This window comes from Pyrgilauda ruficollis, unplaced genomic scaffold (genome assembly GCF_017590135.1).
Source record: "Pyrgilauda ruficollis isolate IOZ18807 unplaced genomic scaffold, ASM1759013v1 scaffold7, whole genome shotgun sequence".
Lineage (NCBI taxonomy): Eukaryota > Metazoa > Chordata > Aves > Passeriformes > Passeridae > Pyrgilauda > Pyrgilauda ruficollis.
This window is the reverse complement of record NW_024528821.1, coordinates 3827266-3854132: the sequence shown is the minus strand read 5'-3', so window position 1 is coordinate 3854132 and position 26867 is coordinate 3827266. Positions and strand designations below refer to the sequence as shown.

Below are 26867 nucleotides of genomic sequence, written 5' to 3'. Positions count from 1 at the left end.
TTGATGTCGTCGTGCTTGAAAATTGCTCCATGTTATGGGAAAGATGAAGAATGAGAGGGAAGTCTGCAAAATGAATCCCTTCTCCATCAACAAGAGGAATTAAAGGCTCTGAAACTACTTAGAGAGCCTTGGAAGAGCCAGATGAAATTCCTGCAGAACATGGAAAGCAAAGGAGCAATCAGTGCTGGAGACAGGGAGAGGACTCTGTCTGCAGGGATGACTTTCCTGGCTTATTTGGGATAAAATAAAAACAAAGGCTGAGGACAATATGGGAGGTTTGGAGGGATATTCAAGTCCAGCCCTTGGTGCCACCAGAGGCTTGGATTTACCTGACCCAGCAAACAGCACAAATTTTTATTTTACCTTTTCCCCAATTTCAGCAGCTCATGATCCTGCCTTTGCTTAAGTGCATTAAATACAGAAAGGTCTAAACATTTGGAGAAGAAATATCCTGGCATCTATTGGCAAAAAGTTCTGTTGGATAGGAGAGTAATGGAACGTTAAGTGCTGGTAAATAAACAAACCGAGATTTTTAAATGAGGCCTTTTTAAAATTGCAAGGGGACAGCTTCAAATGAGCACTTCCCTTTTGTTTTTCTTCTCTTCCATCTCTCTACAGCACTTAAAATCATTTAAAAATTCTTCTAAATGCTTATTAAAAAAAAACCCCAAAACTGAAAAGATGGTGCTTTGTGCTTCCATTTGATTCCAAAGAGATTTTTGGTTGCTGTGTTATAAAACTTTTCAAAAAAGGTTTCAAATGGAAGCCCTAACAAACCATGGAACATTAGGAATTCTGCAGCGTTAATGAGTTAGAGAATCACAGAATCTTGGAGTGGTTTGGGCTGGAGGGAGCTTAAATCTCACCCAGTCCCACCCGTGCCATGGGAAGGGATGCCTTCCACTATCCCAGGTTGCTCCAAGCCCTGTCCAACCTGGTTCTGTTCAGGAATTTCCTTTAAAATATTTTCCACCACCAACCTTGGTTTCTGTAAAGTGATGTTTTTTCTCTTTTCTCCCAGAAAAATGCCACTATTACTGACCTTTCCTTTAGTTTTCCCAGAAAAACCCTCAATGAAACACCCTGTTCAAACACAATTAAACCTGTTGGTTTAATCACCCCAATAATGATCCTTTGGGGTCACCCAGACACTTAACATTATTCTGCAGGAGTTGTGGTCCTAAAGCTGATGCTTTGAAAGCGTGAGACCTTTAGAAGCTGTGCCACAGGATGAGAGAACGAGACAGGATATCGTGAATGCATTGCAGACAGGCAAAAATTTCCAAATACAACAATTTGAGGCACAAAGTTGACATTTTGGGTTCATGGGGGTACTCCCTTCCCCAGGCAGAGTTCCTAAACCACTCAGATGCCACCAAGCCACCCCTGGATGTTCCATTTGTGCCACAGCAGCCTGTTCATGGATTCTGTGGATGCAAGGCTCCATGGAAGCCTCAGGATGAACCAAAGCCATGCAATATTTAAGGCCCAAATGACAAACGAGTTCTGCTGGGGCAGGAAAGAGCAGGAAGGGAAGGAGCAATAAAGGAACAAAATTAATGCCCTGGTCACGTACATTCCAGTGGCCTTCAAATGCCAGCTGGATTTGGGTTCTGCTCTTTGGCTCCTGGGAGGGCTCCTAAGTGCCTTGAAGTAGGAAAATTGGCACAAGAAAGCCTCAATTGACTGAAAATACTCAGCAGGTTTGACAGCAGAATAATTAAGTGTTAATCACCGGGAAATGCAATATGCTCCTTTTCCAGGCAAAATTATCCCATAAATTCAGGTGTTCCTGGCTGGCTGAAATCAATGGGAATTGCACATCCCAGTCCCAAAGCCACTCCAGCACTGACACAACCAGAGACAGCCCAGAAGTGTCATTTCCATGGGGTTTCTGTGCACGGGCAGCAAATTCTGCAAAGTGGGGGGGGGGTAAAACTTCTGCTTCCAAACATTGTGCCTTCTCAGCAGCCACACTTTACAATAAGATAACAGCCCAGTTTCCCTTGTTTTCCAAAATAACTCCAGATTATTGATGTCCTGCCAATGTTTTAACAAGGAAGGTTCACTAAATCCCACCCTGTCCCAAGTCTAGGACGAACACCATGGGATCAGGGTGGGGACACCAAACGGGTTGTGCAGAGATGAAGAGCCCAGGAGTCTGTTCCTTGTTTTTCCATTTTAAAGCAAACACTCTCCTGTAACTGGAACCAAGAAGAGAGGCAGCCTCCTCCTTTCTTCATGTTTGGCAAATAAACCTCTCTTAAGGGCACTGTGTTGGAAATGTTTGTACTTTATTTATTTAAATAAAAATACACAGAGTGGGTTGATAGCACAACATTTGGCCTATTTAGGAGGAGAGGGATAAAGACATCCATGGATTACTTTGAATGCCTTAGAGGGCAGCAGGAATATATTGCTCTGGGGATGTTTTCTTTCTCATCAATACCAAAAATGTTATGTTCCATAGGGAGAAAATTGGAATTTTCGTGTTTTTATGTGATCTCTACAGGTTAGAGAACACCATTATGGCTCAACCTCCAGATTGCACTTTTCCAGCTTCTAGTTCTGGCTGTAGCAGAAAAAATGCTCCTTATAAAAGAAAAAAAAATCCTAAACCAAGTGGTGACTGAATAACCTGCTCACTACAATTTCTGGATTTAATGGCAACCACGGAAGGATACAAAGCTGGAATCACTGCGGTGGTTTAGAAGGATGAACTTCACAAAGGGCATAAATCCCATTCCCAATCTCCTGTAACATTTTAAAGAGTTGTTCTCCCAGGCCTTCAAGTTCCCAACAGCTGAAGACTTTTTGTCAGGAGAGTTTAATTAAACCAATAACTCCGGAGAGAAAGCAAACATCCCAGCCAGGCACAGCTGCCTGGGTCCGTTCCAGCAGCAGCAAAGTTGGCACAATCACCACATTCTGCCTAAATTCTCTAAGAGGCACAGAAGTTTTGGGTTAAGATTTATGCTGCATTTAATCTTTAAGGGTCCATCACTCTCCTCTCTAATGGGTTTGCCCAGCCCGGGTAGTTTTGAAGCTCAGACTCAAGATGTTAATCTGAGAAAGGGTTTCACTGAGTTTATCCTAATCTGTGTCAGAGCACCCAGCTCCCGATATCCTTCTTTCCCTAAAAAAAGCTTTCGAATGCTGGTCAATGGGTGCTCTCACCCTCGCATGTGAATGGGTGTCAAAAGCAGCCGCATCCCCCCAGGGATCAGCATTTCCATGGAGCCGCCTGAAAATGCCCACCAGCCACGAAACTGGGTTTCTGTGTAAATTTACTGGTGATACTGGCGGGTTTTCCATCCTGAGCCTTCTGCCACCCCACACTCAGGGACAGCGATGCCTTTGGCCACGCCGCCACCATTCCCCCACATTTTCCTGCCTCTATTTTTACTAAACAAATAAAAATGGACCTTTGCCCATCGGGAGCAGGAAACATCTGCACCGCCACCCTTCTCGCTCCGAATCCACGCTCCTGTTTTTGCGTTTCGTTGAAGCCGGGGGCTCGCAGAGGCTGAGGCTGAGCAGCCCGGAGCTGCTGGGCTGTTACATGAGATATTCAGGAAGTTATTTGCATGGAGGGATAAAAGCCTGTGGCAGCAGCCGGCTGCGCTGCAGAGGCGACTCAGCCACGGTGGCCACCGGCCCAAGGAATTACATCCACCGCAGCTTCACAATGAGTTGTTTACTGGCCTTGGCTGCCTGTGGGAAGAGCCAAGGAGAGCGGAGGAAGAGGAGAGACAAACACAATGCGAGCGAGACGCGTTAGGGGGGAGGCTGGGCTTTAGCAGCAGCCCCGGCATTTCAGCCCTATGGAAGCAGAGAGGGCTGAAAAGGGAATAAAATGAACCATCCGCCGCCTTGCTGCTGCTGCCAGAAGAGCCTCGTCCCTACCTGAAGGGCTGATAGCGAAGGTAAGCGGGGGAAAGAAGCAGTTTTTGGGCAGATTCACCGCGCGGCTCTCGGGGGCAGCTCCCAGGCAGACGCAGCCACGCTTCTCTGAGTATTTGTAATTATGGCCCTGGAGAAGGAAAGCTGACCGGCTTTCCAGCAGGAGCCCAGCGATTCGGGGCAAGGCTCTGTTCCAGTCAGCTCCTCTGAGAAGATTTAAAACAAAACAACAACCCCCAGCCTAACAAACAGCGCCTTTCTAAATCTGCCCAGGGAAATGTTTGCTATTTTATTTCCACGGCCAACTTTGCTCTGCAGCTTCCTAATCTTACCCAGTGCTCTCCCCATTCCCCGCTCCCCCCTCCGCTCCTCACTTTTTTTTTTAATTGGAAGGCAAAACAATTACGGCCGCGGGAAGGAAAATCCGAGCTTTGAGGAGCTTTTCCCTGCTCGCTCCCATCGGGCACGCTCTCCCAGGCCGGGTCCCCCGGCTAATTGCTCAGGAAATCCGCGCTGCTCATTGTCGGGCTGTCCTTAAGCTGCTAATTCCGAACTGGGAGAGGCTCTGGAAGGGAATCCATGGATAGAGCCCCGCGAGAGGGACCCAGCGGAGAGCCGGGGCGGGGCGGGCTCCGGCGCTAATAACACATCCCTGCCCAATGGAAAGCGTTTCCTATGGAGACCCCCAGGAGTTCCCCCTGCCCACAGCCCCTGCCCAGACATTGGGCCCATTCTTGCGTCCCGTTTTGCCAAGACACGATGGCAGCAGCGCTCGGCAGCCCCGATCCCGCTCGGAACAAAGGCCGGGCAGCTGCCACCCGGCGCGGAGTTTGAGGATGAGCGGCTGAACTTGCACAAAGTGGGATTTCCGCGTGGGAATAACGCGGCTCGTGTGCCAGGGACACAAAGGACTGTCAGGGAGGGATCCCGAGGAAGCCCCGAGCCGTGGGAATGGTGGCGGTGCCGGTGAGTTCCCCCCGTTCCCGAGGCAGGAAAAGCGGCCGGATTCCACGGCAGCTCCGGGTGGGGGTCTGGCGGCTCGGGTGGATGCGGGGGATGAATCCCGCCGGGTTTCACTGGAGATCCGCGGTGTTTTCCCTGCGCTGGCGACTCCCCTTCCTCCTGCTCCAGCCCTGCCATGGCTGCTTAAAGGCAGAAAGATGAGCTCCGAGTTTTGGGAAAGTAATTCCCGTGCGAGTTACTCCTGCAGATTGCATGGAAATGGTTCTGACTCCCAGCGGAATTCTCCATTGCCATCGAGATTCTCGTTGTGGCACTGCAGGTGACAAGTTTAGGACTTTTCTGCCCTGTTGTTTGTTGCGTGTTTGTGAAAAGGATCCCTTGGTTACAGCTTCCTTTTGTACTTGAAGTCAGTGTCATAAAGACACTTTAGGCTTGTAATGGGTTGGATAGAAATGTGGCATTCACCTTCGTTTAATGGAGGGCTGGTTCCCACAAACTATATTAAAAAATTAGGAATTAAGTTATAAATATTATACTGAAAACTTTAAAAATTTGATTTTTCGCTTCAGCCTCCATTCATTACTAAAATCTACTCCCTTAAAGCTGCAAAATTCAATGAGAAAAATTCAAATACAGCTCTAAAAAAACCAGGGTGTCTGAAGTAAAATGAACGATGAACAACATCATGTAAAGATACTGCTGTTTGGAAGAGAGAGGATTTAACACAATATAAGCACATGGAAGAAAAATTTGCAGGAAGAGTTTGGAGGTTTTAATGACATTCCCAAATCATTGTTTGAGAGGAGACAATTGTGTGTGGTTTTTGTATTGCTGCCCTATAGGAACAGAACAGCCAAATCCAGAGGATGGGAAGTGCAAAGTTCACAGCTCGGTGATAAGGACATTCCCCCCTTGTAGTACTTTTCCATCTTCTTGTCCTTAGGAGCATTCCCTAAAAACAAAACAGGCAGGAAACCCTGGTACTTTGGGGGGTTCAAAGCCTCTGCATTTTAAAAGAAAGCCCTGAAACACAGAGGAGGCTGAACAAACATTTCACTGGAATCCTTTGAGGCTAAAAATAAGAATCCTCCTCAACTGATAAAAATCAATGTCTTCCAAATTCCAGGGTCAAGAGCTCAGCTCCACACAAACACAAGAAATGCCCCAGTCTGCACTCAGCTTCATTTAGGGCATTGCAATGAGGCACAAAACTGCACCTGGGCTTGCTGAGGAGGAGGGATGGAAACATTCCCTGGGCAGGGAGAGGATGCTCTCCCAGCTGGAAGATGGATCAGTCCTCCAGCAGTGACCTCATGGCTGGAGCACAGGAGCAGGAATTAAAGCAGTTTTATCCAGAGCTTGGGCCAGGTCCTGGGGACAGGGTGCCCTGTTGGAGGGGACGTGGCAAAGCAATTTGGGATTCTGTCATTGTGGCACTTGGAGCCATCTGGGTGGATGCCATGTCCATGATCCATCCGTGCCGCTGCCCCTCGCCCTGCTTACAGCACATTTGGGATTTGGGGCTCTGTTTCCCCATGGCTGGGCTGTGTGGCTGCAGAGTGCTCCAGGATCCCAAAGGAGCCGGCAGGGAGCCGTCCCCGCGGGCTGGGCAGGGTGGGGATGGCTCCTGGAGCACTCAGCCACCCTCAGTAGGTCTTTCCAGGTCAAGCCTGCGTGCAGAGCCTCACTCTGCTCCTCCACACGTTGCTCCTCCTCCGTAAATAAGGATCCGATTTAGTCCTGGGGAAGGGGAGCCACCACTTTGCACAGAAGGGAAATTCTCTCCCTGAAAAGAGGAGCTCTTTATTCCCAGAGCAGACAGTGGCTCTGCAAGGCTTCCTCCTGCACTAGCTCCCAGTGCAGCCCCATAAAGGGGGTAAAGATCCACCCTGCTCCGGAGCCAGACCAGCCTGAGCTGACCCTGGCTGCAGGAAAATTTGCTGGATTATTTGTAATGTGTTTGGTAGGTAGGAAAAGGAAGATCTCTTTATCTTGGCAAGTAAAATTAAGGAACATTCATCAGTCCCTGAGCCCCGAGACAAAGGTGTGTTCTGGCAGCAGGGCAGATCCTTTCTCTGGTCAAAACATGAGCTCATCAGGCTGAGAGACCCTGTGATGCTGCAAAGACACAGCCACAACAGACCTCTTCTTTTCCTCTCATAATATTCCCATTTTCCTTTCTTGAACCTGCAGACAACTCACCCTCTTCCTCCCCAGCATGTTTTACAGATGGATATAACCATATTTAGCAGGAAAAGCAGCATCCAGCCCTTGCACGATGCCAAAATGTCATTGCCTTGCCCTCATCTTATAGTTAGAAATGTGATTTCTAAGAAGTTTCACTGCAGAAGCTTTGCTGGCCAGCTGAGATGGGATATTTCTGCATTGTGGAGTAATTTCTTAGTTATTTTACCACTTTACAGAAAAAGCCAGGTTGGACAAGGCTTGGAGGTGGAAGGTGTCTCTGCTCATGGCAGGGATGGAACAGGATGGGCTTTAAGTTCCCTTCCAACCCAAACCTTCCTGGGATTCTACAATCCTCAAAATTTCCCCTTTTTCCCCTCAGGATAAAGCAATTTAAGAGAATAAAGCCCTGTTATATCAACCCCCTGCAGTAAATAAATGCAGGGCACAGATCCCTCAAGGTCCCAAACATGGATTTTGTCCAGACCCATGGACAGACTGGCCCAGCACCCAAAGGAATCCAGCCAGCCCCTCCAACCAGGTCACCTTGCCAGGGTGAAATTGGTGTTTGTGCTGCTGTGCTGGCACCTTCTTGGAGCAAGGCAAGGCAAAAAAAAGCCCATAATTTCTGGACAATGGGAGGAGAAAGTTCAGCTCTCCCATTTCAGCAAAGGGAGCGAAGAGGATCCAGCCCAAGGGGATGAGGATGGGGTGACAGGAGGGCTCCACGTGGCTCAGAGGAGCTGAGGAAAGGCAACAAGGAGCCAAAAAGCCAAGGAATGGCCGAGGAACCACTGGAAATTGTGTCAGGGAAAGCGAAGAAAGGCAGCTTGTTGGGCAGGCTGCTGACTGGGAACCTTTTGGAACTGTGAGCAAATAAACCCAGGCCTGTTGTTGGAGTCCCCAGTGGCTTAGGGAAACAGGAGTCCCTTATTTTTTATGGGGTTTTTTTCCTTTTTTTTTTTTTTTTTTTTTTTTTTTTTTTTTTTTTTTTCCTTAGCCGCACTTTGTAATGAACCAGAGCTACATCAAGGACACGGCAACCTCTACCGCAAACATTATTCCTGGGTGAAAACAACCTGGTCAGACAGGGTAACTTTGCTTTTCAGCACTTCATCAGCTTTTCTTTGCATCTAAATCTTCTCTATTGAAGCCAGCACTGCCATTATCCAGCAATCCCTGGGGCTCCAAACAAGCAGCATTCCAGCACCAAAGGCCGGGCAAAAAGCCGCTCTTACAAGTGTTAAATAATGCAAACTTCGCCGAGAAGTTTGGGGTGAATCCCATCGTTTCCTGGCTGCGGCCCAGCCCCTCTGGGGGCTGCTGGGGATGGGGAAAGGCAGAGCACGCCAAGGGTTAAAGGGTGATGTAAATGGAGAGAGACATTCTCAGTGCAAACAAAAGGAGAGTCATGCCCCGAGGATCAGTGGCTGAATATGGGGTAAGGCAGTTCGCGAATCTCTTCTGAAGGAAACATTTTAATTAGCTCAATCCAAAACAGATACAGCCCAGAGAAGGCACCACGAGCAGGAAATGCTTTGTAAGTCTCAGAGGACGGTGAGGAGACAACGGCGGTGCTGAGCAATTAAAACAGAGAAAAAAAAAAAAAAAAAAAGGGAAGAGAAAAGGAGAGCGCCTTTAGGGTTCGGGCTGAGAGGCTCAGGTTTCCTTCCCTGCTCCATCCTGGAGAAGAATTAAATGGGGTCCTGCTGCATTCGTGCACAAGAGAAAGGAGCTGATGAGCTCGGAGGGCTGTGAGGGTCCCCAGGAGCCAAGGCCAGCTCGGAGCAGGGACAGCAGCGCCCGGTGGCTCCCACCCCATCCCTGCGCTCACTCCCGGCTCTGAGACAGGCCATGCCTCCCCAGGCGACCCCACGTTTCGGGTTTTTCTCTGAAAAACCAGCTGCTGAAACCTGACTGAAGCGAGCCGCTCCCAAACCCAGCTTCCCACAGGTACAGGAGCCGCAGCAAGGGCTGGGGACTGTCAGGTCCGGTGACACTGAGCACAATAAGTGTCAAAGCCATGAATAAGAGCCTTCCTGCCCTGTTTTTTAGGCTAATCACCCGCAAACGTCCCCATTCCCCGGGCAAGAATGGCCCTTTGAAGCTCCACAAACCTCCATGGACTTCAAAGTCCCACTTGTGTCTGCTCTTTCCCCACTGTTCTCCAGTACATCACTTAGGATTAGGAAATGAAAGAGATTAAAGCGTTTCTCCTTCCCAGCGCTTCGGATCGTCAATGGAGCTTTGTTTACGGGCAGCTGCTCCGCTTCCCACCCTCTAATCCCGGCCTTCCCTCGCTCCTGCTGCACCGGGGAAGAAAACTGGGAATCTGCCAGGAGCTCCGGGGAGGATGGAGCACTCACAGCCACTCAGCGAGCTAAGCCCAACCCCAAAATTGGTGTCCCGAGCTATTTCCCATCCCTACACCTTCCTCTGGAGGAGTCAGATCCAGCATCACCTGCTCCAGCTTTCCATAAACCCTCACTGCTGGCGCTGGGAAAGCAGAGGCAGCATCGCTGTGCAGCATCAGCTCCTGCCCTGGCAGCCTCCAGCAGGGAAAAATCAGCCACCAGATTGCCCCAGACCGGAGGTTTGTCCTTAAAGCTGCTGCCAGTTCACACTCTCAGAGCTCTCCCTGAACAAAACCAACTTTTACTGAGAAAAGAAGGTAGAAGTTAAGTGGAAATTCCACCGCAGGAACTGAGATGTTCAGTTTTTCAGATAGAAGAAGGTTTTGTTTTTTTAAAAAACATATAACAGTTTTGATTTTATCTATTCAAACAATTGCAGTTTAATCTTATTTTATCTATAGTCACCAGTCTGAAAGAACCCAAGTCCTACAGGCTTACACAGAATTATCATCTCTGCAAAAATCTGCCAAAACCCCAAACATGTCCCCACAAAAACCCCCTTATTTGTACCTTCTGCCTAATTAAAGTGGAACAAAGGAAGGAAATAAATGCCAAGAAGCTGCGGAGCTGAGTTTGTTGTAAAGCTGTAACCCTGGGCTCCGTGGTGGGAGTAAGTTACACATCCCATAGGCGTTGTAGCAACGGGGTGAGGAGCAGGGAGCTGCAAACCCTGGAGTGAATGGAATTCTTGTCAGGAGAAGGCAGAAATAAAGCTCTTGCTGTGCCCCAGGAAAATCCCGATTTATTTCCATGCCGGGGGCTGAGACCCTATCAAAACACAAGGAGTGGTGCCATGACCTGGGATAAAACCCAGAGAAACCTCCCCAAACCCCACTGTCCTGCAGGTTTTGCCTTCTCTACCTATAAACCTTTGTTTCTCAAGATTTAAGAGATAACCTGAGTACACACCATGACAATCCAGCAAAGATCCTTCAGCTCTGGAAGGTTTTCCCATCAGGGCTGTGCCAGACTCCCCAAACCCAGAGTTCAGATGAACACACAGGGCGTCCTTCACGTCCAGACCGATAAAGTTCCACTCATCTGACATCTCACATGACTAAAAGAAAATGTGATGATGCCAAAAATGCCAGCCCCAAACTTCACGCTGGTGTTTTTCTGACCTCAGCTTGCTGCACATGTGGAGAACAGGATCAGTGTGGAGGAGGAAGAATGGGATAATGGAATGACAGGGGCTGATTTTAAATTTGTTTTTTCCCCTGCAGTAATTCCTGTTCTAACAAACAGCTCCTCTGGATGGAGCTGCAGTCTGGCAGTTTGGAGGTGTCTTGGGGTGCTGGGAGGAGGAAATACAGGAATTGTAAACAGGATACTCAGGCACCATAGGAAGTAACACCAAGTTTTCCTCTCTTTTCAGTCCATGGAGGATGGGATATTTGTACTATAAAAGAGCAAAGCCTGGAGCTACTCTACTGAATCTCTCTCTGAATTACAGGGTTTTGTGAGGGATGGCTGCTGGAGGTTTGCTGATACCATCCCTGCTAGGAGAGAGAATGTTCTGAATTTTATCACACTAAACAGGAGGTTTATTCCATTACATTCCTCTCCTCCTGGACTGGCCCCCTGTTGAAATATAGGATTTAAAGCTTTGCCCTGCCTGAAATATAAAAAACCCCCACTACTTTTGTCATCCCGTATTTACTAGTTTTTAAAAAATATATTGCTTTATTTTTTCCCAGCAAGGCAACAACAGTGGTGACTGAGGTGTCCATGAAGAGCATCTCACTGCTTTAATCCATAGTGGAAAGGAAGGAAAGAGAATTTTACACTTGGAAAACTCAATCTGTGGACTCGTCCTACAGAATTTAAAGCACATGGCTGGGTTTCAAAGCCACTTGTCAGCTTGTTTAAACACCTCAGGGTTCCATAGGTAAACAAGGCAGGCTGTATTTTAAAGCCCATAAGTTAACTAGACAATTGCTGGCAGGCAATTCCCAGAGATTACACACTGGAAAAAACGGGATTTGACCTTGGGGCTGTCTGGAGCAGAGCAGGGAGAAAAGAGTCAGGTGATGGAGCATCCTTTTTCCTGTGTGAGGAATATCTGGGCCAGGCTGCTGGCAGCACTTGGTCAGGAGCAAAGGTGAGAGTTCCAAAGGCACCTTGCAAACCTGGCTCTTGAGGAACTGCCAAAATCCAGGCCAGGTTGGAAAGTGGGGTTTCCGCTGGGCTCCCGGGCTGAGTGAGGTTCCCAAGGACACCCAACCCCTCTGAGATCTCCCCAGCAGGACCCAGAGTGGACCCTGGACCAGGAGAGTGTGGGACACTTGGGGTTCACCCACCCAGGGAGTCACATTCCAGCATGAACACAAACTCCTGATGGGATAACAGGGAGGGTCTGCACTGGGAGGGAGCTCCAAGCCAAGGACTGACTGCTTTAGGCTGAAGGTTAAGCCAAAGCTCAGCTATTCCTGTTGGAGTTCATGTGAGCTTTCCAATCCAACTTTGCTCTTGTTTAAAGGCATTTGGACTTTCAGGCAAGACCTTTCCTTTTTTTTTTTTCTTTTTACCACAGATCCAGAGAAAGTGAGTTCAATTCCACATTTAAGATTTTGCTCCTGTTCTTCCCATAAATTTAAATATTTGATTTTGGTTTTTTAGCTTGTTTCTCAATAAAGCTCATTTACCCATGAATTTTGGAGGAAAAACCTTCTCCACAGGAGAGACCTCCGAGTTCCAGTTCATCTTTTTGGATGTCCAAAGGATGAAGTCATCTGGGAAGGCAGATCTTGGCATCCTCCTTTCTCACTATGCCAGGTGCAAACGTGAGGTGCTGCCTGCTCCCAGGGTCACAGCACCAGATCTTGGGAATCCTGTGGTTCTCCAGGCATTCCCAGGTGAGGAATTTGCCCCTTCCACCCAGCAAAGCCGTGGCTATCCCAGCTTTCCCAACACTTGCCATTTTACCAGCAAGGCTGTCAGCTTGCATGCGAGAACTCCCAGGATGAAAACCTACGGAAAACATCTGATTTTGATCATTTGCATCCCAAATTGTCTCGAAAACATGATTTGTTTTCCATTTTATTTGTTTATATGTTGCCATTGCAACCTTTAACACAACTCAGTGACAGGTTTGGAGCTGAAACTCCTCTGTCAGGAGTTCACTCTGGAAAGGATCCCACTCTGCACAAGGGTTTCGCCTCCAAACTACTCCCAGTTGTAGCTTCTAAATTTCTTAGATTACGAGGAGATTCCAAACTAGTCCTTATTTGGTTGGCTGGAGTTTGTAAGGAAAAGGTCTTTCCCTTCGTGACCCAACTTTGCTCCCCATTTCCAAGAAGTGCTGAGCTCATGATCCAGCTCACAAACCCTCCTTGCTCCAGAGGGACTTTCCTCGAGGAGACTTTCCAAGGGATTATTCTCACAGGCATTAAAAATACTTGAAATAGCCAGGAGAGATGATCCAGGGAGTTCAGGAAGCACCTACGTCCAAGTAAAAACATGCTAACTTCACGTGTCTCCAAAGCTTGTTGAGTTGGGACAAAGTGTTATAAGAGCGTAGTCCATAACATTTCCCAAACTTCACATTCCAAACCTCGACAAAGAGTAGGAATGAAAAGCAGCTGTTGGTACAGCTTAGAGAAATTTTTCTTGGGAAAGTTTTACACTTGCAAAAAAATTCCTTTTGGAAGTAATACCATATTTGCAGACGTGTTTAAGCAGGGAAAAAAAAAGGAAACATGGCTTTGGGAAGTGTTTTTGGTAAATATTTCTGAACTACAACAGTTTTCCACTTTGGAAAACATGTGTATGGATGTTCCTATTTTCATTTAGGAAAAAAGGCAAAGCAGCTCTTCTTTATCATAGATTTTGGTAGGTTTTTAAAATATTTTTGCATCAAAAAGGTTGAAAATCCAACCTGCCATTGTGCACAGTTTAAGCAAACACTACAACTTTCTGCTTTTCTCCTCCTTTACAGGTTTAGGGCAAAATTTCAGATGTTTAATCCTGTTAAATTTCTTTTCAAACATAATGGGCCAATTACATCTCAGATTCTAAAGAAAAACCTTTCCAAGGGGAATGTTTGAATTATCACAGAACTGTTTGCGTTGGAAAGGACCTTAACGCCCTTCTTGTTCCAACCCCTGCCATGGACAGGGACACCTTCCATAGACCTGGCTGCTCAGAACAATCACTTTCCTTCAAACAGGAGGATGAGGGAGGGATGGAAGGAAAGAAAAGACCAGATTCAGTAAATTCCGTCTCCAATTGGGAAAAAAAACCCAATAATAGTGGAATTTATAAAGACTCGCTTGAAAACTAATTCCTGCTTTTGTTTGCACATCCATTAATTTGGGAATTTCTCTTGCACAACCACTTTGGTTCAAGACTGATGGCAGTTCTCTCTCACTGTCTCCTTTAGGATGAAAGGATCCATGAGGGAGATGTGGTAGGAAGGAGTCCAGCCACCTCCTTGGAATGTGTTCCTTTGGGAAGGGACGAGCTCCCTGCCTTATTTTATGGATGTCACTGAAGTAGACTTTGAAGACCTTTGGAAGCCCATCCCAGCCTTGGCATGGGAAACCACAGCAACAACCATACCTGCCTGACAGATGATTCCTTCAAGTACAACCTGTACGGAGCCGTGTACAGCGTGGTCTTCATCCTTGGCTTGATCACAAACTGCGCCTCCCTCTTCGTTTTCCTCTTCCGGATGAAGATGCGGAGCGAGACGGCCATTTTCATGACCAACCTGGCGGTTTCAGACTTGCTTTTTGTGTTCACTTTGCCCTTCAAGATTTTTTACAACTTCAACAGGCACTGGCCCTTCGGGGACAGCCTGTGCAAGATCTCAGGCACGGCGTTCCTCACCAACATCTACGGGAGCATGTTGTTCCTCACCTGCATCAGCGTGGATCGCTTCCTGGCCATCGTGTATCCCTTCCGCTCCCGCACCATCCGCACCCGGAGGAATTCCGCCATCGTTTGCGCCGGCGTTTGGATCCTGGTCCTCAGCGGCGGAATTTCGGCCTCGCTGTTCTCCACGACCAATGTGTCCAACACCAGCACCACCTGTTTTGAAGGGTTCTCCAAAAGGATCTGGAAAACCTACCTGTCCAAGATCACCATATTTATTGAGGTGGTGGGATTCATCATCCCTCTGCTGCTCAACCTCACGTGCTCCTCGCTGGTTCTCCGGACTTTACGGAAGCCGGCCACCCTGTCCCAGATTGGGACGAACAAGGAGAAAGTGCTGAAGATGATCATCGTGCACGTGGCCATTTTTGTCGTGTGCTTTGTCCCCTACAACTCCATCCTGTTCCTGTACGCGCTCGTGCGCTCCCAGGCCATCGCCAACTGCTCCCTGGAGAGGTTTGCCAGGACCATGTATCCCATCACGTTGTGCATCGCCACCCTCAACTGCTGCTTTGACCCTTTCATCTACTACTTCACCTCTGAGTCCTTCCAGAAGTCCTTCAACATCAAAACCCAGATCAAAATGGATTCTCTTTTCAAGACAGAGATGCCGCTCACAAAGACGGCACTGCCGGCGCCGCAGGATGAGATCAGTGACCAGGCCATCACCAACGGAGGAGATCCCACATCTGAATCCCATTTCTAGGGAGATGTTTACACAGGGAGTCACCCCCCATTAACTCCTGATTAACACCACGTGGCAAAGAGCAGCTCCAGAAAATGGGGGTTCACACGTGGGGTTAATGAAGAAAAGCTGCTGGGGGACGACGGATCCTCGCACTGGGATGGTCCCGTCATGTTCCACAGGTGAACACAAAGTATGAAAATCCCAGTGGATCTCCCTTTGGAGATTATGGATAGGCTACAACACATGCATCAACTCAGGAGGGAACAGAACAGCTTCTTTAACCGGAAGATGCCAACATTTGGCATTTTTCCCCCTCAGCAGTTGACATGGGACCAGTTGGGAAATAGAAAATTTCATTTTTTTAGAGATTACTGCCAATATTTCTGCCTTCTGCAGGTGCATCCTCATCCTCATATGTTAACTCAGTAACTTCCCACAATATGTATGTTTGCTTACAAAGGCATAATAAAAGCTTGTGGCTTTTCCTTACTCCACTGCCAGAGTGCAGAGCCTGGTTTTCCTAGAGACTGGAATTTATGGAGAGCTTTGAAGTGTAAATAATTTTTTAGCAATTAGGCAAAAGAGTTGCTTGGTGACAGAAAAGATAATAAGAAAAAAAGATAATTGTTACAGTTTTGAAAGATGAAGTTTCATTTTTATCAGATTAAGCTGTCATTTAATTTATTTGATTACTTTTAATGCCACATCTGGGGAGGAGTAAAGAGCTCATTAATGATCTGTTGCACCTGGGCTTTTATATCCCAGGGGATTAAATGACTATTTCTGGGAAGGGCTGGGCTGTAAAGTCAGCTGGAGAAGGGCCTGAAACTCCAGAGTTCTTCCAAGGGCAAAGCTCCCATCCAGAAGCTGAGGCAGCTGAAGCCCAGGAGTGCTGACCCCACTGAAATATGGACAAGTGGTGTCACAGCACCCAACTGAGGGAGGATCTGTGATTGCTTAATGGATTTTTAGGGCCTCAAGGTAACTCAAAAACCAATTTGCTGCACTCTTTTCTTAGCTGGTTACAGCAATATTGTCTTGTTTTCCAATTAATTTATTACCTTTCTTTTTATAGATTACAGAAATATATGGAAAATTAATTATTTGTATGTGTTGCATTTTACCACCTGGTTCCTTTCTCCAGCTCTTGGCTCGTGTTTGAAGCTTTACAGCCCTTCCCAGGCTGGTTCATTCTTAAGTGTAAGACACAGAAATGAGGAGAACAATTTCATTTGAAAAAAATATAAAGTTACAACTTGTTAGCTACATTACCATGGCAAAGCTACTTCTAGGGAATTATTGCCAAAAAAAGAGACAAATTATTAATTGAGCAGATGTTTTCCACTCAACTCTATTTTAAGTCTGTCTGATGAAGCCTCATGAGATATCAGAGCAGGACCTCAAATGTGATCATTTAAAGCAACAGAGGTTTAAGTGTGAGAAGAATTCAGCTGTAAAATGTTAATGCTTCCAAGGGAATATTTATTTAGCACTGCATTCACTTTGAATAAAGAAGTCAGTGGCTAACCAAGGTTGAGAGACCCCAAAAATGATTCTATTTCAGCCCTAAAATGTCACTTACTGGAGAAAAGCATATGATCAACTCATTATACACAGAGAACATGAGAGCAGCCAAAATACTCTATTTCAGCTCTGAGTTACAGCAACATTTACTGGAAACTTGCACACAGGACTGGCTTGGGAGGCTTTTCTGGAGATTAAATCCACAGACAATTGCACTTTGGAGCAGAAGAATGTGAAAACAGGGAGAGTTCATTGAAAAAAGTTGGTGGAATGAGGTCAGTGTGGCAGGACAAGGGATAGGCTATGGCAGGGAATTTGTCAGCAGCTGGGAAAGGTTCACCTCCAGCCCAGGGGATGAGCTGGGCTTTAGGAAGCAGCAGTATTTGCCATTTAACCAGTGCCTTATCCCTTTTCCTGCCTGTGCCCCTTTTCCTACTGCATCCAAACTCTCCACAGGGAATTTTAAAATCCATATTTCCTTTGGCTGTTCAGCCCATCTCAACCCTTGCCATGAAATGAGTACATTTCAGAGAAGCTGTTCCCTTCGGATCAAAAAGGCAAAGAGGGATTTGCCAGGCTTCCCTACAGGCAGGTTCTCCCTAAGGAGCAAATCCTTCACCCCATGGCAGAGAGGAGGGTTGGGAACCATCAGCAGCTCTGACACACCCCAAACTCTGTGAGAAATGGAGCACCCCATCCCAAACCCTGCCAGGAACTGGACTTAATGAGACACAAGCTGCATTTTTTAGGGATGAGAGAGGGAAGCAAAAAGAGCAAGAAGAATTCATTAACAAACTTAATTTCTAGGGGTGGGAGAGAGAAGGAACGAGAATGAGAAGGATTCACTAAAAAACTGAGGGTGCGTTTAGAACCACAGAACATCCCAAGCTGGAAGTGACCCACGAGGATCATGGAAATCCAACTCCTGGCCCTGCACAGGACAGCCCCAGGAATCCCACCCTGTGCCTAAAAACATCTTCCTCCTTGCAAGAAAATTATTTGGAACATAAGAAAATGCTCTTCTCTGAGGCAAAGCCCTGCTTAATTCAGATTTACAGAGATGAGAAACCTGTTTACACTCAGCTTGCTCTCAGCAGGCAACATCAACTGCCAGCTTGGAAATCTTAATTTAAAGCTGCTGCTTTACACTTGCAAAGCAAGAAGATTCCAGAGGTTGTGGGGTTTGGGAGCTTTGTGGGACAGGGCTGTTCTCATGCCCGGTGGCTGCAGAATCTCTCATTTCCAGAGTCCTGAGGTGCCTTCTGCTCTGGGTGTGCTCCACAGGCCTTCCTCTGGTAAAATCCAAGGGAAGAAAGAAAAATCCAGGCTAGAAACCACTGTCTGGGCTTCTGAAGGAAATGGTGGAAGAGAGGAGGGAAAGAACTGCCTGGGACTGGCCAAGCTCCAGGCCCCACATCCATGGCCTGCCTGTAATCCCAGCATAATGGGTGTCTTTTTGGAAGCCAAACCAGTGCCAATGCTTACAAATTTCTGTTTGCAGTTTTATGGGGCAAGAGCTGTGGTGGATACTCTCACATAAAATGTAATCCTATCATCCTGTGCCAAAATGCCAACTGAAAAGATCCATTATTTTGTAATTTAAGACCTCATAAATTATATGGAGATCACATAATGACTGACACTCACATCTGCTGGGACAGGTCTTGACTAATCTGGTTTTTTCTAGGTCAGGTACACCGAGTACACACTCCATGGTTTGTGGATAAATAACCAATTATGCATTGAGAGAGAGGAAAAGTCATTTTTCAGATGACAGCAAAGCCAGGCTGGGAGGAGAGGGTGGCAGAAAAGTGGATTCCCAGCTTTTCTGGCTGAGGGGCAGCTGAGTGTTCCTCCCCCTGACAAAGGGCTGCTGTCAGCAAAGACAACACCACAACTTCAAGTTTAAAAACAAAATCAAATTAATTAAAAGTCACTGCCTTTAGCTGAGGCTGAGACAGGACCCAGAGATCCTAAACAAACTTTAATCATGGATTTCCTTGCTCCCAGCCAGCTCCCCGTTCCCGTTCCCCAGTCCTCCCACAACATTCATTCACCAGCTTTGCAACCCATGGCCCAGCTGGAGGAGCTGCAGCTCCAAAAGGCTCCTGGGCCCTCTGCCCAGCCCAAACCCACCCTGGAATTCCCACACCTGTGAAATTCTGTGCCAATCCACAGGGGGAAGCAGGGCTTTGTTCTCCAGTCCCAGGGAAGCTCCTCTTGGTGCCACCACAGCACCTACAATGGGTGAAAGGTGCCAGGTCTTGGGTAAATCTTGTGAAAATCTCCACTGGCTTTACAGAATCAGTGCAAACCACCCAGAGCCACATCTATGAACCACAAGGGCAAAGAGGCAGCACAAATCAGGTATAAAAGTCATGGATTAGCTCTTGGATGAGCCAGAGGGAGGGAAAGTCCCTGTGCTGCACATGCACATCAGCCAGCCAGGCTCTGCTCCTCCTATCCCTGCTCCCTGCATGGATCCAGCCTTGAAATCCCTCTAAAGCTAACCCTGGGAAGTTTTTTTGGTGGTTCTCCCTGAAGTTCTCCATGGATGAGGGAGGGAGGCTCCACTCCTCACCCAGCAAAAATAAATGGATGACCCAGAAGGAATTTCCCTGTGCCAGAGAGACACAGCACCTCTGACAGCCTCCTCAGGAGCTGTGGCCCTGCAGAGCTCCCCGTGACATTCCATGCCATTCCCAGTGGGATGGTTTGCTGTCCAGGCAGGAGATTGTCCTGTGAAAGTGTCCTTTGGGGCAACCACAAAGCTTTGCTGTGTCTACAGAGCTCTTGGGGCAGGGTTTGGGGACAGGAACAAAGCAGCCCTCACTTCACTAAGCAGGTTTTGGTGCTGAGCATTAACTGAAGAAAGAGGCAGAGTTGTTCTCCATGGATTAGCAGCCCAAGCCTTGTTTTTGCTGCAATTCCAGGAAAGCTGTAATTTTTATTTCTGAATGTTCCCCCAGGCTGACCCCAGAGCCCAGGCTGGTCTGAGCTGTGTGCACATCCTCTGACACTCCAAGGACCATAAATCACCCCTAGAATCATGGAATTAAGGTTGGAAAAACCTCCAAGATGATCAAGTCCAACCATCAACCTGGCCCTACCATGTTCACCACAAATGTCCCCAAGTGCCATATCCACACATTTTCTGAACACTTCCAGGGATGGACTCTCCACCACTTTGCTGTTTCAATGCTTGACAACCCTTTCTGTGAAAGAATTTTTCCTGATATCCAATCTAAACCTCCCCTGGCACAACTTGGGGACATTCCCTCTCATCCTGTTGTGACATTTGTACATAACTCCTGCACCTCCCTGAAATTCTGCACCATGGAGATGCCACTTGGAGAAAATCAGGTTTGTGGGAGGTTCAAGCAAGTGAGGAAGATCTACCCAGAACATCTTTGCTTCCCACAAGAGTGCTCAAAGCTCCTTTTCTCTGGGTACAGATTCCAACCATGGGAATATTCTCCCTTTCCTGTTTGCTCTGTCAGGACCTGGGTGTGTTTAAAGGCTCGTTACTCCCCGTGTGGAAGTGTCCAAGGCCAGGCTGGATGGGGCTTGGAGCAACCTGGGATAGTGGCAGGTGTCCCTGCCCATGGTCTTTAAGGCCAATTCCAACCCAAACCATTCCATGATTTAAGACAGTGATTTTAAGCCCTATAAAATGTTCACGTTTCACAACAAAACATGGAGCTGTTCCTGTTTTTTCCCTCTGGAAAACATCACTTCAAACTAACACTTTAACATCACTTAAAACTAACATTTAACACTGCTGGCTGTCCTTGATTTTAATTCTTAAATTTAATTTCCATACAAAACACCAGGACATTCACACCCCTAAATCACTGGGACAAGCAAGGAGTGGGGTGGTTTCTTTTTGTGATCACTTGGCATATGTTTTCCAAGAAAACTGTCCAGTTCCTAAGAAAACCCTGGGCTGGCTTTTCCCTGCCTGGGGGATTTGAGCAATGTAAATATTGTATAGAAGTGACCAACGCCCATGTTTTGCACTGTTTGCTCTTTTCTGTATCTCTGTGGATGTGTGTGGATAATGAAAAAGGAAAGTTTTTTTCTGCAAAAACAGAACGTGTGAGTGTTCTCATTTACCCTGACTTACATAAATACATAGTGTTAGCTGGAATAATATTTAAATTTCACTTTCTCTGTAGCCCTCTCAAATCCTGGGTACATCCAGCACACATGGAAATTTTCCTGGAAACCCTCAGCATGGAAACTGGTCTTTCCTTTTACGTGGTTTGTACAAATCCCCCCATTTCTTCCATCATTAACCCAAATCACCTCTGCAGTCATGGAATACTTTCTTGGAACTCATTCCTGAGATCACTTACCTGGCCACAACACACAGAAAAAAAAGAAAAAAAAAAAAACAAAAAAAACCAAAGCAGTTGCACTGAACCTATTTTAATTTATATTTCCCCAAGTTCTCATCTTTCCTGCACAGGATGACACACTGTTAGCAGAATAAAATTAACCTTAAAAATATCTTTTGACCACTGGAAGGGCTGTGCTGCTTCCAAAGCTGGCCTTTTGTGTTATCCCTGGAAGTGCCATGGAATAAAAGCCCTCTCAGCACCAGGGAGGGTTGAAATCTCACTCAGGGAGTCTGAGAACCTCATGGATGACACCGAATTAGCAGCTGATTCCCAGGGGAGGTGTTATTTTATGTCCTAAATCAATATTAGCTGCATTAGAGAGCTGAGGAGAGTGCTGTGAAAGAGGTGTCTCAGATCTCCTGCTGCACAGATAAAGAGTCTTGGGAGATCATTTACAAATTTTACATAGGTCACACAAAGAAAAAAAATAACCTGTTTTAGTGGCACTGTGGCACTATTAACATGATGAATTCTGGCTGCTCTGTAACTGCCCATTACACACTGAAAGCTTGGACTAAAGAAAACTCCCCAAAATAATTCCTGGGATAAGCCCAGGCCATAACCCATCAGGGCCAGGTGTTGACTGTGCAGCTCCAGGGATATTCTATTATTTATAACATGATCAGCACCACTCAGAGCTCCAGGTCACAGTGGAGCTGAGATTTGCTCACACAACTGTGGAGCCATCAGAACCCAAATTTCCAGCACATGACCAAAAAGTCCTCTTAAAACCTGGATTAAGCCTGGCCTGGAACTACTGGACAGGCCCAGGAAGGGATTTGAGACCTCGCCTCATTTTCAGCTTTGGGCAGGAAAAAGGTTCAGGTTTATTAAAGGACAAATTTCAGTCCTAGAGTCCAACAATCACATCCTGGAATACCTGGAGGAGGAATTTTCTCTTTCTGGCTCGGGGGTGCTGTTTTCCCCCTGGCACGGGGACAGCTGGAGGCCACAGACAGGGGCCCAGAGGATCCCACTGAAATTCCTGCACTCACCTCCAGATTTTGCATTGCAAATGATTTCATTTGAAAAGCTCCTTCCCTCAGGGTTACTCAGGAGAATAATTTGGCATTTTCCAGCCCCATTCCCACTTGTGAGAGATGACACAGATGATGGAAACATCCTGATCCAAGGGAAAGGAGAATACTGGGGAAATTTGTCATAATTTAGGCATAAAAGTGACTTTTTGGCAGTTCAGATTCCTGTCTTTTTCCATCTATTACCTCATCATTCCAAACTGGCACAGCAGTGAGGGATCACAGACAGGATTGAGGATGGGGAGACACCTGTAAAACACTGTCCTGCCACAGCGACTCCTTCCCAAATATTTATCCTCCAATTCCCCCTTTAAACACAACTCCTTCATTGATACTTTCTAAATCCAGGGCTCACAGGACATCTGTCCTTCTGTTTTTTGAGGGGAGGACAATGACATTGATTTGGGAGGCTGCCTCATCTTCTCCTCTCCGTATTGCCTTGAGCTGTACAACACCTGCTTGCGAGGGCACATTGTCCCCCAGATCCCTGCAAAATAAATTAAAATGAAACAGAATTCTAATTTCCACCACCTCCCCCAGAATTAGGGTTTTTTTTATATCCTGGATCTATTAACCAGGTTCCTGGGAACAGCTTTATCCCATCCATCCCTGTGCTGGCACAGAGAAGGTGCCCATGGAGGGAGGACAAAGAGAACTTCTAAGCCAATTTTGCAGCCTCACAGAGCCCTTCTCCAGGACAAACACCAGGGGGGTGCTGAAGTTGGACTTTTATTTCCACATTAAGTCCTAAATACAACTCCTGAACATTGAAACTGCCTGGCTGACACCACCAGCCCTTCAAAGCCACCTCATCCTTGGAGACCCGTGGTTTAAATCAGAGTTAAAGGGTGATTCCCACATGATTTTACCCCTTTCTCCCATTTTTGTTTCATCAGCTGAACCTGTTTGGGTTTGCACTCCAGCTCTCACAACAGCAGAGTCTTTCCACTAATAGAGCACTGTGCCCTTGGGAAAGAAATGAAAAATACTGCTAAAAACATCCTTTGGTTATTGGGAGCCAGCAGCTGAGGCGGGACAGTTATCTCTGGATTCCTGGTAGACATAGCTGGGCAGATTGAGGGAATCAGTCACAAGGCAAAAAGGGAAAAAATAACCAGGATAACCCCTGTCCAGCAGTGAGAATAAGTGCCTGAATTCCTGAGAAGTCCTTGACTTGCCACAGCCTTGAGCCAGACTGGGACTGATATTAAAACTGCAGAGCACTTTGGGTGTTTAGGGTTTGAAAAACACACCTGCATTTGTCTGTTCCCAAAACTTCCCAGAAATGCTGTATGGTTTTCCCATCCCTAAGGATGATGGCCTGGCATCACATCCTTGCTGCACCCCAGCCTGTGCTGTGTCCCACACAGTGCTGGAAGAGCCACAAGGGCAGAAAGGGAAGCAGGAAGGAGTCCAGGATAACTCCATGAGCATTTCCAGGAACTAATTCATGGGATTCTAGGAGGAGTAGCTTGTCCTGCGAAGGAGGGTGAGGATTTGGGAGCATGCTTTATGGCCGTGCTGGGTTAATGGTTGGACTCAACCTCAGGTGTCTTTTCCAACCTAAACAATTCCATGATTTGGAAGGATGAAGGCTGAGGGAGAGGAGGGAGGCTGTGTGTCAGAATTAGATCATAAATCTCCCCAAATAACTCACAGACCTGAGTCTTCCACAGGGGTCACCTCCCCTTGCCAAGCTGGCCAGGTGCCCAGCAGCTCACACCTGAACCTGATCCTGCCTCAGCACAGCTCCAGGTTTAATAAATCCAGGATTTCTGGCCAGGGAACAGGGCTGAGCTCACACAGCCCTGTTGTTTCCATTCGGGGCTTGGCTCACACCTGGCCAGCCTCAAGCAGAGCAGCCCCAACATCTGCAGGAGCCCCCAGCCCCAAAACCTCAGGTGCTTTTCAAACACTGCAGCGGGGGTTTGATTACAAACAGGACTTTTTTTTTCTTTTTTTAATCAGAAAAAGCTGGGAACATGTTCTGCAAACAAGTTTTATTGTCTTAAACTGGAGGTTTTATCGTCATCATCTGAGACTGGGGGAAGGAAAAAAAAAATCCCAGGCGGTTTGCAAAACCATTCCCCCTCTCCTGTGAGTCACAGGTTTGACCCAGCCTGGTGGGACAGGAGCCATCTGACAACAATGGGAGTCTGGCACTTTGCATCCCGGAGCTCAACGAGCTCACGGGCCCTAAAAATAAACCCTGCTAAGCTGCTGAAGCTGAATTTTCCTACCAAATTTCCTGCTGAGCTGATCCAACCATCGTTTGACCACATGGATAGACCTCCTTGATTATAGGCAGGGAGATTTAATTAGGAAGGGAGGAAGCAGGGAATTCCTGTTTGGGGTTTTTTTTTGGAGGGAAGAACAAATGAGACAAAAAGAATTATGAGCACTGGACATGTGTTCCTGGCATTGGAGTTGCTGCAGAGTAAAGGATGCTGTGAAACCTCTCCTTCCTCCTCAGGGGTCTCTCTCTCCTTCCTTCCCTTCATCCAGCACAGTTTAAATAAAGAAACATCTGCAGAAACTCCCCAACAGACGAGCCCTAATCAGGGAAAGATAAATCTGAGTATCTGGGATGTGTTTGGAGGTGTAGGATGCCAAGGGGCTTTGTGGGAATTGGGTGCCAAGTCACTTGAGCTGCAGATTAGAGTTGGCAGGGATCCCACGGAGCCTGGCCCCAAGAAATGTGCTGCAGGACAGCCAGCCATGGGAATATCACAGGAAAGGACACACTGAAGTACCACGGCTCAGAAAGGACATCTTGGTACAAGGGCAGTGCTAGGAGTGGATCTAAATTGCAGAGAGATGGAAAAAATCCTGATTAGGCAGAGAAACCTGTGGTGTGTGGAGTGGGCAAGAGCTGGAATTCCCCTTGAGCTCAGCATCTCATCTCGTGTGTGGGAGCTCTGTGCAACCTTTACATCTCTCTCTGTATTTAGGGAGAATCCAAGAGTTTCCACGCTGACAGGAGCTGTTTGAGAGCTGAGAGCTGCTAAAACCCCAATCCCAGCCAAAGGTGCTCCCTGGCTGCTCCCAGGCTGTGGAAGGGGTCTCTGCCCGTGGAACAGGGTGGGCTTTGAGGCCCCATGAATCCCCTGGGATCCTATAAGGGGAGCACATTCTCTGCCCCATGGGGATGTGCCTAATGCTTCCCTCCAGGGAAGCAGCAGCCTGTGCACTCTCCTGAGTCCTGCAGAGCTCCCTGAGTGCTGCCTCACCCTGAGAGGTGAGAACAGCACCTTTACCTGGTTCCAGAGATCACCCCAGAGCTCTGTCCCTGCCCCAGACAGGAAATCCCAGCCAGCAAACAGGGACTTTGCCAGCAGCAGGATTTTCACACCTCTCCTGGGCTGCTCTTCCCTTTTGCTCTTCTGCTCAGTATTTCAGGGGGGGAAATGGATAACACGGGAGATTTAAAGCACTTCCCCATAAAACCAGCTCAGTTTCACAGCTCCAGCAGGAAAATCTCCTCTGCTGAGGCTGAACAGGCACTTGCAGCTGGAGCAGGGGGAGACCAATGGCTTCAACAGGATCTATTTTTCCTGGCTTTGTCTCACTTGACTGCTCCAGAAAGCAGCCCAAGGGCTCTAGGCAAGGAGCAGAGATCAAATTTACTTCCTTTCCTTGCAGGGTTTGAAGTGAAAGATCCTATTCCACAGTGCTCTCTTAGGAAAACATATCAAGCATATTTTTACTCCTTTTTCCACCCCCCCACCTTTTTTTTCCTTTTTGCAATAAGCTCTGGATAAAGCCCAGAGCCAGAGCCTGGTGTCTGTCTGGATCAGTGACACGCACTGGATGAGCTGAGCCTGTCCCAGTTTGAAGGATGCATTCCCAGGAAGAATTCAGCTAATTTTTGGGCTCTGGGAGAAGCCTGCAGACACCTCCTGGAGCTGGTGAAAGCTGTGGCTCAGCTTTGTAACACCCTCTAAGCCCCCTAAGGGGGGTTTATCACATCCAGGAAGATTGGGCAGCTCAAGGTCACATCTTGCTCTGCATGGAGCAGCAGAGCCCAGCTGCAGTCTCACACCAGGGAAAAAAAAAAATCCTCCCTCCTTAGTCATTACACTGTTTTTTAAATAATTTTGTTCCTCCCAAACCTCCACCTGCCCAGGTATTTTTGTAACACTGGAGCTCAGCAGCCCAACATTCCACATTCCGCTAAAAACAAGTGGGCTCAGAGGCTGCCACTTAATTCCTCAGGGGAAAAAAAAAAAATTAAAAAGCTGGTGGCAAGTGCAGATTTCTGCTCCTGAAAAAGGAAGGAAGCTCCGTCCCCACATGAAAATCAAGATTTTAACTAAGGAAACCCAGGATGAATTGAAACACAAAGGGATGCAAATAATTCAGGGGTTGAACTGTGTGTTAGCCAGCAAGCCCCAGTGGTGTTTTGGAGGCCATCCTAAGGAAAAGGCTGTTTATTCCCAGCTCCATAGCGACCAAAAATCACCTCTGTGAGCTCTGCTTGTCCTGCAGCCAGCCTGGGCTCTCCAGCAGGAAATCGGGCAGGAATTTTGATTACAAGTGATCACTGCTGAAGATGTGTATTCAGATAAAAAAGACTTTTCATCCAGTTCCCTTTGTTTCTTGATTCATAGTCAAACTCTAATCCTATGGCAAGTTGGGATTCCCATAGCAACTCTTTTTAAGCAGGAAAAGCTGGCAAAGGGGAAAGGGCATTATTTAAATGCCTGATTACTGACTTCTGCAGCAAAGCTGCTGCCAAACACCCAAGAACAACTTCTTTTTAAGCTTGGGCTAAAAGTAAAAACCCTTCTAAGGTGAAAATCCAATGTGAAAATCCTTCCTTTTGGGAGCTGCAAATTCTTGGTCTGCTCCCACTGCCTGTAGATCCACACATCAC

General features: G+C 47.2%; 2 protein-coding genes across 4 annotated transcripts in view; both read left to right on the top strand.

Annotated features, from left to right (window-relative positions):
* Nucleotides 1-3515: 3515 nt before the first annotated feature.
* LPAR4 (lysophosphatidic acid receptor 4) lies at nt 3516-18040 on the top strand. Of its 3 annotated transcripts, none has more exons than XM_041485390.1 (2): nt 3516-3926; nt 13846-18040. In XM_041485390.1, the coding sequence occupies exon 2, from the start codon at nt 13999-14001 to the stop codon at nt 15043-15045; it is 1047 nt and encodes a 348-aa protein (XP_041341324.1). In that variant the 5' UTR covers nt 3516-3926; nt 13846-13998; the 3' UTR covers nt 15046-18040. The 3 variants fall into 3 exon arrangements, with proteins under 3 accessions (XP_041341324.1, XP_041341325.1, XP_041341326.1); XM_041485391.1 differs by lacking the exon at nt 3516-3926 and adding an exon at nt 4736-4869; XM_041485392.1 differs by lacking the exon at nt 3516-3926 and adding an exon at nt 12111-12319.
* Nucleotides 4755-26867, top strand: part of LOC121363235 (putative P2Y purinoceptor 10) — a 47439-nt gene continuing 25326 nt past the window's right edge. The window contains exon 1 of the mRNA XM_041485394.1: nt 4755-4869. The gene's annotated coding sequence lies outside the window, so the exon portion shown is untranslated. The remainder of the gene's footprint in view (nt 4870-26867) is intronic.